The sequence below is a fragment of the Bubalus kerabau genome, chromosome 20 (assembly GCF_029407905.1).
Source record: "Bubalus kerabau isolate K-KA32 ecotype Philippines breed swamp buffalo chromosome 20, PCC_UOA_SB_1v2, whole genome shotgun sequence".
Classification (NCBI taxonomy): Eukaryota; Metazoa; Chordata; class Mammalia; order Artiodactyla; family Bovidae; genus Bubalus; species Bubalus kerabau.
Genome location: NC_073643.1, coordinates 44,598,518 through 44,612,707, shown reverse-complemented (window position 1 = coordinate 44,612,707; position 14,190 = coordinate 44,598,518). Strand labels below are relative to the sequence as shown.

The 14,190-nt window shown below is 48.4% G+C and overlaps 1 protein-coding gene across 13 annotated transcripts in view; it reads left to right on the top strand.

The window, feature by feature from the left end:
- Nucleotides 1–14,190, top strand: part of KCTD6 (potassium channel tetramerization domain containing 6) — a 49,620-nt gene that overhangs the window by 27,369 nt on the left and 8,061 nt on the right. For 2 of the 13 annotated variants that reach the window (XM_055557530.1, XM_055557529.1), the window contains 3 exons: nt 3,572–3,644; nt 4,319–4,382; nt 5,391–5,524. The exons of 2 other annotated variants lie outside the window; for them this stretch is intronic. In XM_055557530.1, coding sequence (XP_055413505.1) covers nt 4,326–4,382; nt 5,391–5,524 — 191 coding nt within the window. In that variant the 5' untranslated portion in view covers nt 3,572–3,644; nt 4,319–4,325. 9 more of the 13 variants (XM_055557532.1, XM_055557528.1, XM_055557539.1 and 6 more) reach the window with 7 other exon arrangements.

The window sequence follows — 14,190 nt, the reverse complement described above, 5'->3', positions numbered from 1 at the left end:
GTATTCTGGCCTGGAGAATTCCATGGACTGTATGGTCCATGGGTTGCAAACAGTGGACATGACTTTCACTCACTCGCTCACTTTTTAGAAACTGGGAAACCTTTCCCACAATCATCCCATCAAATATACTTTACATTGCAGTTGGCAGAACTGAATTACATGCTAGAGTCTAATGAGACCCCTAAAGTGGGATTAAACCAGTTAGGATTTAACTCTGAGCTAGGGATAAGTCACGTTAGGGAGGATGGCTCCTTGAATGAAACGCAGGTTCCATTAGCAAAGGAAAATGGGGGGGGGGATTGTTTTGATCCCCTCCTCTTCTCCCCATTAGTGAGGAGGTATTCCTACCCTATGGTTGTGGGGATGGCCAGACACACGACACTTGCGCTGGGCAGATGAGACTGACAGCAGTTGTTAGTCCCTGGTTCTCTCAGCCTTGGGAGGAGGACGCCACACACCCACGCAGGACCACATGAGAATACACTTGGGGACCAAGAATGCGTCGTCACAAGAGGCGAGGTGTCGCTTAGCTGCTGCAGGAGGATCTGATTGGCTTTTTGGAATAATTCCATGGGCTGGCAGGAACTGAAGCCCACTTCTCAGGGTTAAGCAGGAACTGTGCCTGATGCCCTCAACAAGAAGGCTAGGGGACCTTATGGGTGCAGAAAAATGGATAAGGAGACTTGTGGTTAGACCATTTAAGGTCCTCCCAATTTTATCAGATGTCAAGGCAGCACATAATACAGAGCTTTAATTTTAGGACTTAACAACACAGGTATGGATGTGGAATATCTTACATGTGGCAGATGACCATCCATCTGAGCAGCCATCCTTTCCTGCCTTTGTCATCCATCCAGCCGTCCAGTATCCATCTGTCCATCCAGCCATCCTGCCGGCCTCTATATCTTCCACAATGGATTGACATTATGACTGCTTCTCTGGTTAGTTTCCATGGCGTCCAGCGCATAGTTGATTGAGAGTAGTCAACATTTGGATCAGCCCTTCTAGTCCTGTTGCTAACTCTTCACCTTTCTCAACTCTGCATTTGCCAGTAGAATCAACTCTTTTGACCCTGGAATATGTTTGTTTTCTGCTCTACTTCTGCTTTTGCTATAACCATCCTCCTTTCTTTTAAACTACTGTCCAAATTTCCCCTCCCTTGAGCCAACTCCCTCATCACTCAAACACACTTTCTCTCCCTTCTCTGTATTCTGGTTCTTTCTCGTGTCAGCCCAGAACTGGCTGGGCAACTGCTTTGTGAGAATGCATAACCACACACTCCTGTTGTCACTGCATTTACCATCAGAGTGAAAGTCAGAGTGTTAGTCACTCAGCTGTGTCCAATTATTTGTGACCCCATGGACTGTAGCCTCCCAGGCTCCTCTGTCCATGGAATTCTCCAGGCATGAATGCTGGAGTGGGTTGCCCATTCCCTTCTCCAGGGGATTTTCCAAACTCAGGAATTGAACCCACGTCTCCTGAACTGCAGACAGATTCTATACTGCCTGAGCCACCAGGAAAGCCCATTTAGCATCAAAGTCCTGTAAAAAATATTTATGATGTAGATACAAAAGTGGTGTGACTAAAATCTCTAAGTGAGCATTTATCTAGCATCTGGCATGTAGAAGGCACTCAATAAAAAAGTGTAGAAATGGTCAATAAAACACCTGAATAGCCCTAAAATTCTAAACATTATTTTTAAAAGCCTGCATATTGATTGATCTGTAGAGAATTTCAGAGCTCAGAGAAATGATTTCTGTCAATCTAGGTCACTATTTGACTGGCTTCAACATTTGCTGCACACACCCTTAGAATTTTCACGTTATCTATGGACTATCTATGTTATTATCAACATGTTTTTTTTTTTAATTGATTCATTTTAAAACCTATTCTAGCTCAAAGCAACAATATCTGTGATACTGAGGGTTTTATGTCCTAGTTATTTTCCGGTATCTTAGAAAAAAACACAATTCAGGTATCAACTAATTGTCTAGGTGACACCTGAACATCTTTCATGTGCCACAGTTAGGAAACTGTAATCTTGCTATATTCATATTTATATCTTTTATGATAAAAAGCCAGTCAGACACAAACATACCATTGGATGTTGGCTTCCGTATGCTTCTCTATGAACATTTTATTAGAGGCAAGAGACAGCGCATCAGTGGTTGCCTGGGGCTTGAGATGGAAGTGAGGTTGACCTTGAACAGGCACCAGAGGACTTTCTGGGGATGATGGAAGTATTCTAACACTGGATGGTGGTGATGTTGTACACTATATACGCTCAGTCATGTCTAACTCTCTGTGATGCCATGGACTGTAGCCCACCAGGCTCCTCTGTCCATGGGACTCTCCAGGCAAGAATACTGGAGTGGGTTGCCATTTCGTCCTCCAGAAGATCTTCCCGACCCAGGGATCGAATCCACGTCTCCTGTGTCTCCTGCGTTGGCAGGCAGATTCTTTACCTAAACTAGCGCCACCTGGGAAGCCCCCCCCCCCCACACTGTATGAATTTAGAAGAATTCATCAAACTGTATATTTTAAATGGATACATTGAATGGTTTGTAAATTGTATCTCAAAGAAGAGGAAGGAGGAGGAGAAGTAAGAAAAATGGTGTATGAGGGAATTTCTGGCGTCCTGGTGGTAGCCTGTTTCTTGATCTGGGTGTTGGTTACAAGGTGTATTCACTTTGTGAAAAATTCATCAAACCATTCATTTATGTTTTATGCACATTTGATATATGAATGTTATATCTCAGTAACAAAATTTACTAAAAACAAACAAAATCAGCCAAGGTTGGGGAGGGGGACACAATTCCTCTCCAAATGATACAAATTTATTACTTCCCTATGTATTATTTTGTATAATCACATTACCCTGCCAATTTAGTCTCGTGACATTACAGGATCAGATTTAGTCTATCTTTATAACAGAAAGGGTTATAAAAAGATAATATTTAGCTTGTTACACAAATGCTATAAGAATGTTAGCGGAAGCCATCATTTCTTAATTATCCACTGCTGTTATCAAGATGGACAATATTCAACTTGCAACCAAAATAAATAGATGTGCTAAGAGACCTTGGTGGAACAATCAAATCACCAAGTCTCAAAAAGTAACCCCCTCTCTTAGCCCAGTTCTCCTGCTGCCTGCCAGAGTTTCGATTCTATATTTATCTTTCCAGATCAGCAGTAGAGCAATTAGTTATTATAATAAGAGCTACCAATTTATTGTGTGCCGACTTTATGCCAGGCTCTGCATTAGCAGAGTTTTTCATACTTTAATTGCCTCACTTCACTGTCATAACAACCCTGCCCCAGAGTTGCTTTATTCGACGTTATGATGGAAGAAACTGTGGCTGAGGGTCCAGACCCATACTGCTGGTGACAGGGCCAAGTGAGTCAGCTGGAGTCCCGCCCTGCATGCTCCACTCTGTCTCGGAACCTGACGTCAGGCACAGGAAATCAGTGACACGTGTAGGATTCTGAATCCTGAAACATGGCACTTTACATGGTTACTATAGTTACTTCTCTACATGATGCTCTCATTTTTTTTTTTTTTTTTGGCCAGGATAACAATGGATCCAGTATTAGCCAGTGAGGTTTGAACCCCCACCATCATCATGAAACCCAAGGACATTTCAGTAGGTTTAAAATAATGTTCCTGCCTTTTAAATAGACCTTATATTTCAGAAGCCCCTGGGACATGAACAGATCCTTTCCTGTGGCAGCTTGACAAATATTGTTATTTGCTCCTTGTGTAAAACATAGGGGCTTTCGAAAGGTAATACAGCTATAGTTCAGGCAGAGTCCAACAGGACTCCTTGATAAAAGCAATGCATTTGGGTGTTGGGGGAGGGGTACACGGGTGTTCCCATAGTACATGGGGTTAGGGGGAGAGCATCCAGGCAGGAGGGCATGTGGAAAGAGAGGCCTTGGATGTGTTAAGAAGAAGAGACTCAGCCTGAGAGGGACTGGACAGAGAGCGGTGTGCTCTGCTAAGTGAATAAGGCTCTTGCTAAACTAGGACACCCATGCCGAGGAAATGGTTTGGATTAGCAACAGGCAGGAGGGCAGCAGAGGCCTGAAATATGTTACTGACAAGCATTTAGAGCACTGAGCTGTCAGGGAGGGTGAGAACTCAGAATCGGGAGTTGTCTTGCCTCCTGCGTGCCAGCTGGCCATGCCATGGTCAGGCAGTTTTCTTCCCTTTTGGCACAGAAGGACTCTCAAGGCCCGTGAACTTCTCACATGTGGCCCACTAAAACACTCGGGGGACTAAAGACAGAAGCTGACCTCCTGATCCCTTTAATTACAGAGTCAGAATGGTGAAGAGGCTGGTGACATCCAAGGACGACCACAGGGCCTCTCTCTCAACACTGGTGAGAACCAGATTCCTTCCTCTGGTTCTGTAGCTCCAAGCTGAGTTTTGGAAGCTGATTAAAGAGAAGATTAGACGTAATAGGTGATTAGAAACCTTATAAAAAGGAAAAACGCTCTTGTCAAATTTACCAAAGCGTCTCCATGGCTGGAAGTGGGGGAGGCGTTGGAAACCTTGCCGGCTGCAAGAGGGTGGCCCAGAGGCTGGGGCAAGCGTGCGGAGGGACTGGAGCCAGGCCCCAGGGTGGAGCCAGGAGACTGTTTAGAAATGGATTTCCCAGTCAGGGCAGCCAGTGGGCAAAAGGCTAAGGAAGCCTTTACCAGTCCCAGGAGAAGCTGAGACAGTGAAACCAGTGGCCCAAGGACTGAGCGGGGAGAAAGGGAGAGACGCACACACAGAAGAGACGAGACCGAGCACCGAGAAAGGCAGAGTGGAGTGGGTTTCTCCACAGGCCATCCCCTCGGCTGTTTAGCAAACCTCAGGAAGGGTGGTTGGGAGGAGTTCAGCCAAATCTTGAAAAGTGAAGCATAAAAGTCGCTCAGTCATGTGACTCCTTGCGACCCCATGGACTGTAGCCCACCAGGCTCCTCCCATCCACAGAATTCTCTAGGCAAGAATACTGGAGTGGGTTGCCATTCCCTTCTTCAGGGGATCTTCCCAACCCAGGGACTGAACCCAGGGCTCCTGCATTGCAGGCAGGTTCTTTACCATCTGAACCACCAGGGAAGCCCTCAGCCAAGTCTTGGGTCCAGATAATTCACACAGCTGCTTTAGGGTCCCTTACCTCCTGGGGTCCCGAAAGACTATCTCCATCCTGGGAGGGGTTGTGGGGGGGTAATTGAATCACCCCAAGTGGCCGAATGTAGGTTTAGCCCCCAGATGACTTGCTTGGACTCTCCAAGCAGTTGGTCAGGATCCCCTAGCTTTTGGGGGGCACCTTCCAACCCAAGGGATTTTCTCAGCCTCTCTCGGATCTTTGAGACATACACTCCCTCTCTGGTTCCCACAGGACCTCCCATTTGAACGCTCCGCAGTCTGTTTGGGGGAACCTCCTGAAGGCGCACAGACTTTCTTTTTGCATATGCCTGGCCCACCCATCCTAGGGCCCCAGGAGGCTGGGGGGACTCTGGTGCCACAGTTGAGGTAAGGTGGCAGGGGTGCTCCCCGCTGTGGTAATCATCCAAGAGACTCATGCTGCTCTGGGGGCCACATTTCATTTGCTGGTTCCATTTCCCATCTTGTTTGAGCTTTTCTCTTTGGTGCTTTTTCATTTCTCCGCTCAGTAAACCTCACCACCCGGGCTTGGGGCTGGGGCTGTCCCAGGTGAAGCCAGACTCCCTGAATGAAGGCTGAGCCACGGCCTGCTCTGTCAGCAGTCACATTCCACTGGGTATCCGACAGTCATAAACAGACTGAGTGTTTATGCTCAGTGGGGGCAAGCAGAGGGGATGGTCTTGAAGCCCAGGAATGGGGAGGGGGTGAGGCCAGGGAGGTCTCCCAAAGGAAGGGGGAGCCGGTGCTCATTCCTGCTAGAGTTCCCAGATAAAATACAGGACCGCTTGTTATTTAGTGCAATATTTGTGACATACTTAAACAATTATTCGTTGTTTATCTGAAATTCAGATTTAACCGAGCATCCTGTGTTTTCCTTTGATGAACCTGGCAGCCCTAGTTCCTGATGAATTATACAGGAGTTAGCTGAGTAAACAGAGCGACCAGAGGGAGGGGCACCGCTGTGGCGGGAACAGCACGTGCAAAGACGCGGTGGTGACTGTGCTCCACTTAAGGAGCTAAGCATCGTCCAGGGCAGAGAGGCATGGGGTTTGGGTTGGGGGGAAGCGAGGGCGTGGAGGGAATGCACTGAACTGTCACATGGGTGTCGAGCAGGTGCTCAGTGCCAGGCACGTGGTGAAGACCTCGGGTGCTGTTGTGAACCAAATGGACAAAACAGCTCCTGCTCTCAGGGAGCTCACGGTTCAGCTGAGAAGCAGTGGTGGACAGGAAAGGACTGACGCTGTGGAAGTTGCTGCTGGGGGATGTCAGCTGGGCTGGGAGGTCAGGGAAGGCCTCTTTGGGGAGATGACAACACGCTGAAGGAGGAGGAGACGGGCTTGCCCCGGGGGCTGGGGGAAGAGTGTTTTAGGTAAGGGAACAGCATGATAGCAGCCCTGAAGTGAAAATGTTTGCTGTGGATTCCCGATACCAGAGGGGTCAGGAAGGTGAAGAGCATGAAGAGGTGCCGAGGGGAGAGGCTGGGCCAGTGGGCAGGGGCCGGATCACATGGGAGGGAGGGGATGGGGACCGGCTCCCCGAGGCAGTGGGAGCCAGGGACAGTGAAGTTGAAAGGAGACAGGGTGACACAGCCAGCCCTGTGTTCTTGAAGGTGACTCACGCTGGAGAGAGGAGGACAGAGGGATAGCGTGGGGGCGGAGAGCACAAGGGAGGCCTGGGTGGGGCTACGGCAGATGCCCAGGACGGACAGTTGGGTGGCTCGGCCCCGCGCAGTGGTAGTGGAGACAGAAAGAAAGGGAAGGCGAGATGGATCCCAGCTGCACTGAGGAGGAAGACTTGGCAGTGCTGGGTGATCTGGTGCTGGGAAGTGAGGGGGTGGGAGAAGCAGGCGTGACTCAAAGCTGCTGGTTTGGACAGATGGGAGGACGGTGGCGCCACTTGCCCAGCTGAGCTGGGGACTTGGGAGGCTTGGGGGTGGTGAGGCGAGAGCATTCAGGTTTGTACATATCGAAGGTGAAAGAGCCAGTGGTGGACTGCGGAAGGGGAGCCAGGCAAAGCGGTGTTCAAACCTCTTTTCTCGGACTTGGCCGTGTGGCCTTGATCACCAACTTGACCTCTCCTTGCCTTCGTTTTCTCATCTGCATTCATGGGATGAGGTGGGTCGTCCTTCTGGTTGTGAGGGTGTAGCGGCCTCCAGGGTTACCTCTAATGATGCTGTCTCCCGGGATTCGCTCCCATGCTGCGATAGTGTTGGTCTGTGAGACCAAGAGACTGTGGGCGTGTCACTTTCAAGGCTAGGCTATGAAAGATGCAGGACTTTCCTGGTGCTCCAGTGGCTAAGACCCTGCGCTCCCAGTGCAGGGAACTGGGTTCCAACCCTGGTCAGGGAACGAGATCCCACATGAAAATTACATGAGTTAGCTAGAAGCACATGTCTGTGCCCCAGCCAACAGCAGTCCTGCAAGATCTTCTACCTACCTAATCCGCTTTCAAATTCTTGACCTTCAGAAACTGTAAGATAAAAAAGGATTTGTTGGGAATTCCCTGGCAGTCCAGTGGTTAGGACTTGGCACTTTCACTGCCCTGGCCTGGGTTCAGACCCTGGTCTGGAAACTAAGATTCCACAGGCTGAGTGGTGTAACCAAAAAAAAAAAAAAAAAAAAAAGGAGAGTTTGTTGTTTTAAGGCCCTAAATTAAATTTTGGGACAATTTATCATGCAGCCACCCTGAAAATTCATTGGAAGGAATGAAGCTGAAGCTCCAATACTTTGGCCACCTGATGCGAAGAGCCGACTCATTGGAAAGGACCTTTGCTGGGAAAGATTGAAGGCAAGAGAAGAAGGGGATGACAGAATGAGATAGTTGGATGGCATTGCTGAATCAACAGACATGAGTTTGAGTAGACTCCAGGACATAGTGAAGGACAGGGAAGCCTAGCATGCTGCAGTTCACGGGGTTGCAAAGAGTCAGACACGACTGAGGAACTGAACAGTAAGAAGTAGATAACTGATACAGAGGATAAAAGCATTTTGCATAGGTCCTTGGCATATAGCAGGGGCTTTAGCATACGCAGCATTTGTAGGTCCGGAGTTCAGGAAAGAGGCCTGGGCTGGAGGTATGGATTTGGGAGAGCTTTGGCTTTAGAGACAATAATGGCATTCATGGAGGTGACTGAGTTAGTCCACAGGGAGGGTAGATGGAGAAGAGGGTACAGCCTCGGCCAGAAACCGGAGCATAGGAGTGGGTAAACCAAGAGGACGAGCATCTTCATGAGTCTGAGATGGAGGAGGAAACTAGAACAGGGCTGGGGAAGAGGTTGTCCCCAGGAGAGTGTGGTCAGTGATGTCACTTCAGGGAGATCTGAGGGGCATCTTTCAGATTCAGCAACAAGGAGATTCCTGGTGGCCCCACAAGAGCTCTGCAGGTGGAGAAGTGGGCCCTGAGGTCAGGTTGAATGCTGTGAGTCAGGATACAAGGGTAAACTCTCTACCCCCAGGCCCCAAATCAGGATGACCTATAGGAGAATCCTCTGGAAAACCCAAACAACAGAAAAATCTCAGTCTTACAGAGCCTGTTCTAATGAGTAGACACCCACTCCTTAATTTATTTTATGAGGCTCATGTCACTTTGATAATGAAACCAGACAGAGAGAGAATATGAAAGGAAAAATCGTAGGCATATCTTGTTCATAGCAATGGATAACAAAAACTCCAAGTAAAATATTAGCAAATGAAATCCAGTACTATACGAAGAAGAAAAAAGCACACATCATCAAGGTGTGTTTATTCCAGGAATGCAGGGATGGTTTAATACAGTAAAAGCCATGATTATAATTAACGACATTGGTGGGGAAATCTCACATTTGATAAAATTCACCAGGGCTTCCCTGGTGGCTCAGACGGTAAAGAATCTGCCTACAATACGGGAGACCCAGGTTCAATCCCTAGGTCAGAAAGATACAACACCCATTCATAATAAAGCAGAATAGTACTCCCTTACTCTGATAAAGGGAATCCACCAAAAATCTGCAACAAACACCATATTTAATGGTGCCATATTAGAAACAGTCAAGAACAAGATAGAAATGGCCACTATCATCATTATTCAAATTTGTGCTGGAGGTTTTGGTGCAGTAAAATAAGGAAAAGAAAATAAAGACTGGACAAGAAGATTCCAAATGTTATTACCTGCAGACTCTATAACTGCTTACATAGAAAATTCAAGAGCGCATATAAACTTATTAGAACTCAATTAGAACTAAAAGAGTTGCTGAAAATAAAATTATAGAAAATGAACCACATTTCAGTAACTATCAATATCTTATAAAATATAAATTTGATAAGTTACAATAGCAATAAAACTTTTAGATATGTAGGAATTGTAGTGACACAACCACTGAAAAATTAATTCCTCTGAGTTTTTAGATGAGGAAACAGATGTCCTGAGAGGGGAAATGACTCCTTCAGGGATACCAGTAAGAAAAGGGCAGTTTGGGATTTTCATTGGCACCAAATCCTGGAGGTCTGAGTGTTGGGTAATATCAGAATTATCTTTCTTAAAAAATAAAACTTTTTTTCTAATTATAAATTCAGCATCCACGCACTCTAGAAAAGATAGAAAATTCAGAAGAACATTTGAAAGTAATGTCACTAATATTCCCATCCTACTGCCTAGACTATGATCAATCATTTGATATATTTCCTTCAAAATGTTTGTCTATGGATATTTACATTTTTGAAAATAAAATCAGGATTGTACCATATATACCATTGTGTGCACTGCTTATTTTTACACACATTCCCCTGTATCCTCACCTAGTCTTTTTGAATATAATGGTGCACTCAGGTATATTAATGAAGCGTATGCCATTTATGGAACCTATTCAGCCAGCCAGGCTCCTCTGTCCATGGGATTCTCCAGGCAAGAATACTGGAGTGGGTTGTCATTTCTTTCTCCAGGGGGTCTTCCTGACCCAGGGATGGAACCTGCGTCTCCTGCTTGGCAGTCACATTCTTTACCACTGAGCCACCTGGGAAGCCCACTGAGTTTTTCAGAGAAAACCAAATATCAGATATAACTGCGATGATCGTGCAGATAAACACCAGAGGCAGTCACATACTCGAAATGGTGACGCGCAGGTGAGTTTCCAAGGCAAGTGGTTATACTGGTAAAGTTCAGTACAGTTCAGTTCAGTTGCTCAGTCATGTCCAACTCTTTATGACCCTATGGACTGCAGCACACCAGGCCTCCCTGTCCATCACCAACTCCCCGGAGTCTACCCAAACTCATGTCCATTGAGTCAGTGATGCCATCCAACCATCTCATCCCGTCATCCCCTTCTCCTCCTGCCTTCAATCTTTCCCAGCATCAGGGTCTTTACCAGTGAGATAGTTCTTCACATCAGGTGGCCAGCGTATTGGAGTTTCAGCTTCAACATCAGTACTTCCAATGAACTCTCAGGACTGATCTTTAGGATGCACGGGTTGGATCTTTTAGTCCAAGGGACTCTCAAGAGTTTTCTCCACCACCACAGTTCAAAAGCATCAATTCTTTGGCACTCAGCTTTCCTCATAGTCCAACTCTCACATCCATGCATGACTACTGGAAAAACCATAGCCTTGACTCAACGGACCTTTGTTGGCAAAGTAATGTCTCTGCTTTTTAATACGCTGTCTAGGTTGGTAATAACTTTTCTTCCAAGGAGTAGGCGTCTTTTAATTTCATGGCTGCAGTCACCATCTGCAGTAATTTTGGAGCCCCCCCAAAATAAAGTCTGTCACTGTTTCCACTGTTTCCCTATCTATTTGCCATGAAGTGATGGGATGGGATGCCAGGATCTTAGTTTTCTGAATGTTGAGCTTTAAGCCAACTTTTTCACTCTCCTCTTTCACTTTCATCAACAGTCTCTTTAGTTCTTCACTTTCTGCCAAAGGGTGGTGTCATCTGCATATTTGAGTTTATTGATATTTCTCCCAGCAATCTTGATTCTAGCTTGTGCTTCATCCAGCCCAGCGTTTCTCATGATGTACTCTGCTGCAGCTGCTAGGTCGCTCCAGTTGTGTCCGATTCTGTGCGACCCCATAGATGGCAGCCCACCAGGCTCCTCCGTCCCTGGGATTCTCCAGGCAAGAATACTGGAGTGGGTTGCCATTTCCTTCTCTGGGATGATGTACTCTGCATATAAGTTAAATAAGCAGGGTGACAATATACAGCCTTGCTGTACTCCTTTTCCTATTTGGAACCAGTCTGTTGTTCCATGTACAGTTCTAACTGTTGCTTCCTGACCTGCATACAGATTTCTCAAGAGGCAGGTCAGGTGGTCTGGTATTCCCATCTCTTTCAGAATTTTCCACAGTTTATTGTGATCCACACAGTCAAAGGCTTTGGCATAGTCAATAAAGCAGAAATAGATGTTTCTCTGGAACTCTCTTGCTTATTGTGAAGGAAAAATGGCAAAAACCCTATACCTGATCTCACCTGGAAAGGGATGGGGATTTGGTTAGCCGGAAGTGAGTTCCGTTTGGAAGGAATCTATGTTTGGAAACCAATTAGCTCAGAGACTTGAGGTAATTCCCCACTCTTGCAGCCTTGGCTTCCTTCGTGGTGAAATGAGGACAGTATTGGTGCCAGCTTCCTCTCGGGCTGGCTCCTTCAGTCCTCAGAGCCTTTGCGCTGGTCGTTTTCTCTGCTGCCTTTCTCTCCAGCTGGCTGTATTTCCCTACTCCGCCCACAAGACTGGAGAGGTGACCTTATCAGTCCCACAGAGGGCAAGGCCAGGAGTCCTGGGACCACAGTCCCAGAGTCCAAATCTTGTATAGTCACCGTATCTGCAGCAGAGGCCCCCTCCGCTTATTCTCCATCGAATTCATGTACCTCCCAACATTTTATAATCATGACTTTTTTTGTGTGGTCATTGTTTTGTCGGCTGTTTACTTGGGTCTTTAATGTTTCTCCTTTCATTAGGAAGCCCCTCCTTCTTGGTGACCGCTTTACTCGCCAGGCCTGGCACTTGGTCGGGGTCCCTTAAGTATTCGTAAAATGACAGGAGAAACTAGGCTTGAGTCCTAGCGAAAAGTTCCGGGGGCTGGGCAGATCCCCCAGTGCGGGCGGAGGCGGGACGTCGGGCGAATTCTGGGCGGAGCACGTGGGTCTTGGGCCCGAGCCTCGGGGGCGGGATCGGGCGTCGGGGCGGGGCTTCAGGACCGCCGCGGAGCCAGGATGAAGGAGCCGCCCAGGCTACGCCTGGTTTGAGTTTCTCCAGCCGCTCGGCCCTTCGGTCACTAGCCCGCGCCGCCGTTAGGGGGCGCCCGCGCCTGTGGCGCCGCGTCTCCGCTGGAAAGGCGCCGCCCGCGCCGGGCGGCAGCAGCCGCAACTCCGGGCGCGGGCTCAGTCGTCCCTTCTGCCGCCGCCGCCGCCGCCGCAGCCGCCGCCGGGCGCGGGCTTGCTCGTCCTCGCGCTCGCGCTCTCCGGCCGCCGGCGTCTCCCGGCCCGGCAGCCACCGCCGCCGCAGCGCAGTGAGTAGGGGCGGGCCCACGGCGTGGAGGCCCGGGGCTCGGGAGGGCCGGGCTCTAGCAGAAGACCGCGCGGAGCGTCCGGGCAGCGGGGTTGAGGGGAACCCGGGCGGTGGCGGGGCCGCGCTCAGGGGACCTCGGGGAGTCCAGGCGGCGCGCTCCGGGGCTGGCACGAGCCCGCCGCGGGCTGCCCGCGACCAGAGGCCGGCCTTGGGCGAAGGATCCGGGGCCTGCCGCGCTGGGACTTGCGGGTTCGGCGGACCCGGGTTCAGGGCTCGGGTGCGCGCCCCATACCCGGGCCCCAAGTGTCTCCCATCCCACGCCCGGGGCCCGGGTCGGGGTGGGGGACTCTGCCCGTGGGCAGCAGTGAAGCCGGGACAGGAGCACCTCGAGGTTTGCTGGAAAATGATTGATTGTGGGTGGTGCTTATTGGCTACAGTTTACCTTTTTTTAAAGCCTCCGGCAGGACTTCTGAACCCTGCCTTAGGGGATTTTTCTGCCCCAAAGAGAGATTGACCGCACCTGAGTTCTTAATGCCCAGATTTGTGTGTGCCAGGGCATTTTTTAATGCTGGACGTCAGAGGTGATAAATGGCCATGGTAATGAGGAGCCCCTGAAGCACCTGCCGAGCTGTCAGTGGTGGAGGCTGTGTCTGAGGGGTGGGACTCAAGCGAAGCAGAGATCCTTTTTGGATATTGTGCTGAAGTTATCATGTTTCTGCAACTGTACTAGTTCTAGAACAAGTTAGATACTTCCAGTTTTAGGGCTTTGTGATGGAAGAGGTTTGAGTGCCAAGAGACCCGAGGTAACTTGGTTTGACTAAGAGCGTTTGGGGTAGCCTGAGCGTGTCTTACCGTTTCCCCTTGGCATGTTCCTTTTCTTTGCTGTCACAAACGCCCGAGTATATGAACGATTCCAAGATAGGAAAGAAGGGAGGGGACAGCGTTTAGCACAGGGCTGAGCCCAGGACTGAGATGTTTTCAAATAAACAGATGTGTAGCTAGGAAAAGGAAAATCTCTTTTTTAACTTGCATGGTTGGTAGGTTGAGACAACTTGCTCTTTGGTCAGACCATACTAGTACTTCATTTTGCATAACATCATAAATATTAAGAGCTGAGTGGTGAGGACTACCATAGATGCTGTTTCTAAGGTTCATGTCATTTAAATTTTAATTTGTCACAGCTTAAAGCATTATTTCATAAAGAAATTCGAGGGTGAATCTGTGAATCACTGAACGTGTCTTGGATTCTGATATTTGGAGTCTATTTAAAATGGAATCCAAATATTTATTTGGATTTGGCTTTACCTTGGACATAATCCTGAGTCATGTTTTAGAGTTCCTTCCTTCTGTGATGAAGAGTTCAGGCATCTGGTGGTCTCTGTGAAAGCCAGATGCTCTCTTTACCTGTGGTTCTCCCTTGTGGCGCTCCAGGAAAAGGAGGACTGATGAGGGAGACTGGAAGCACATTAAGTGCGCTTCTCTTCCATTTTTGCCGGGTCTCCATGCCCAGGCTCAGAATTGCTTGTGTTCACTTGCAGGTTTCTCAATTAACCACAGAAATGGT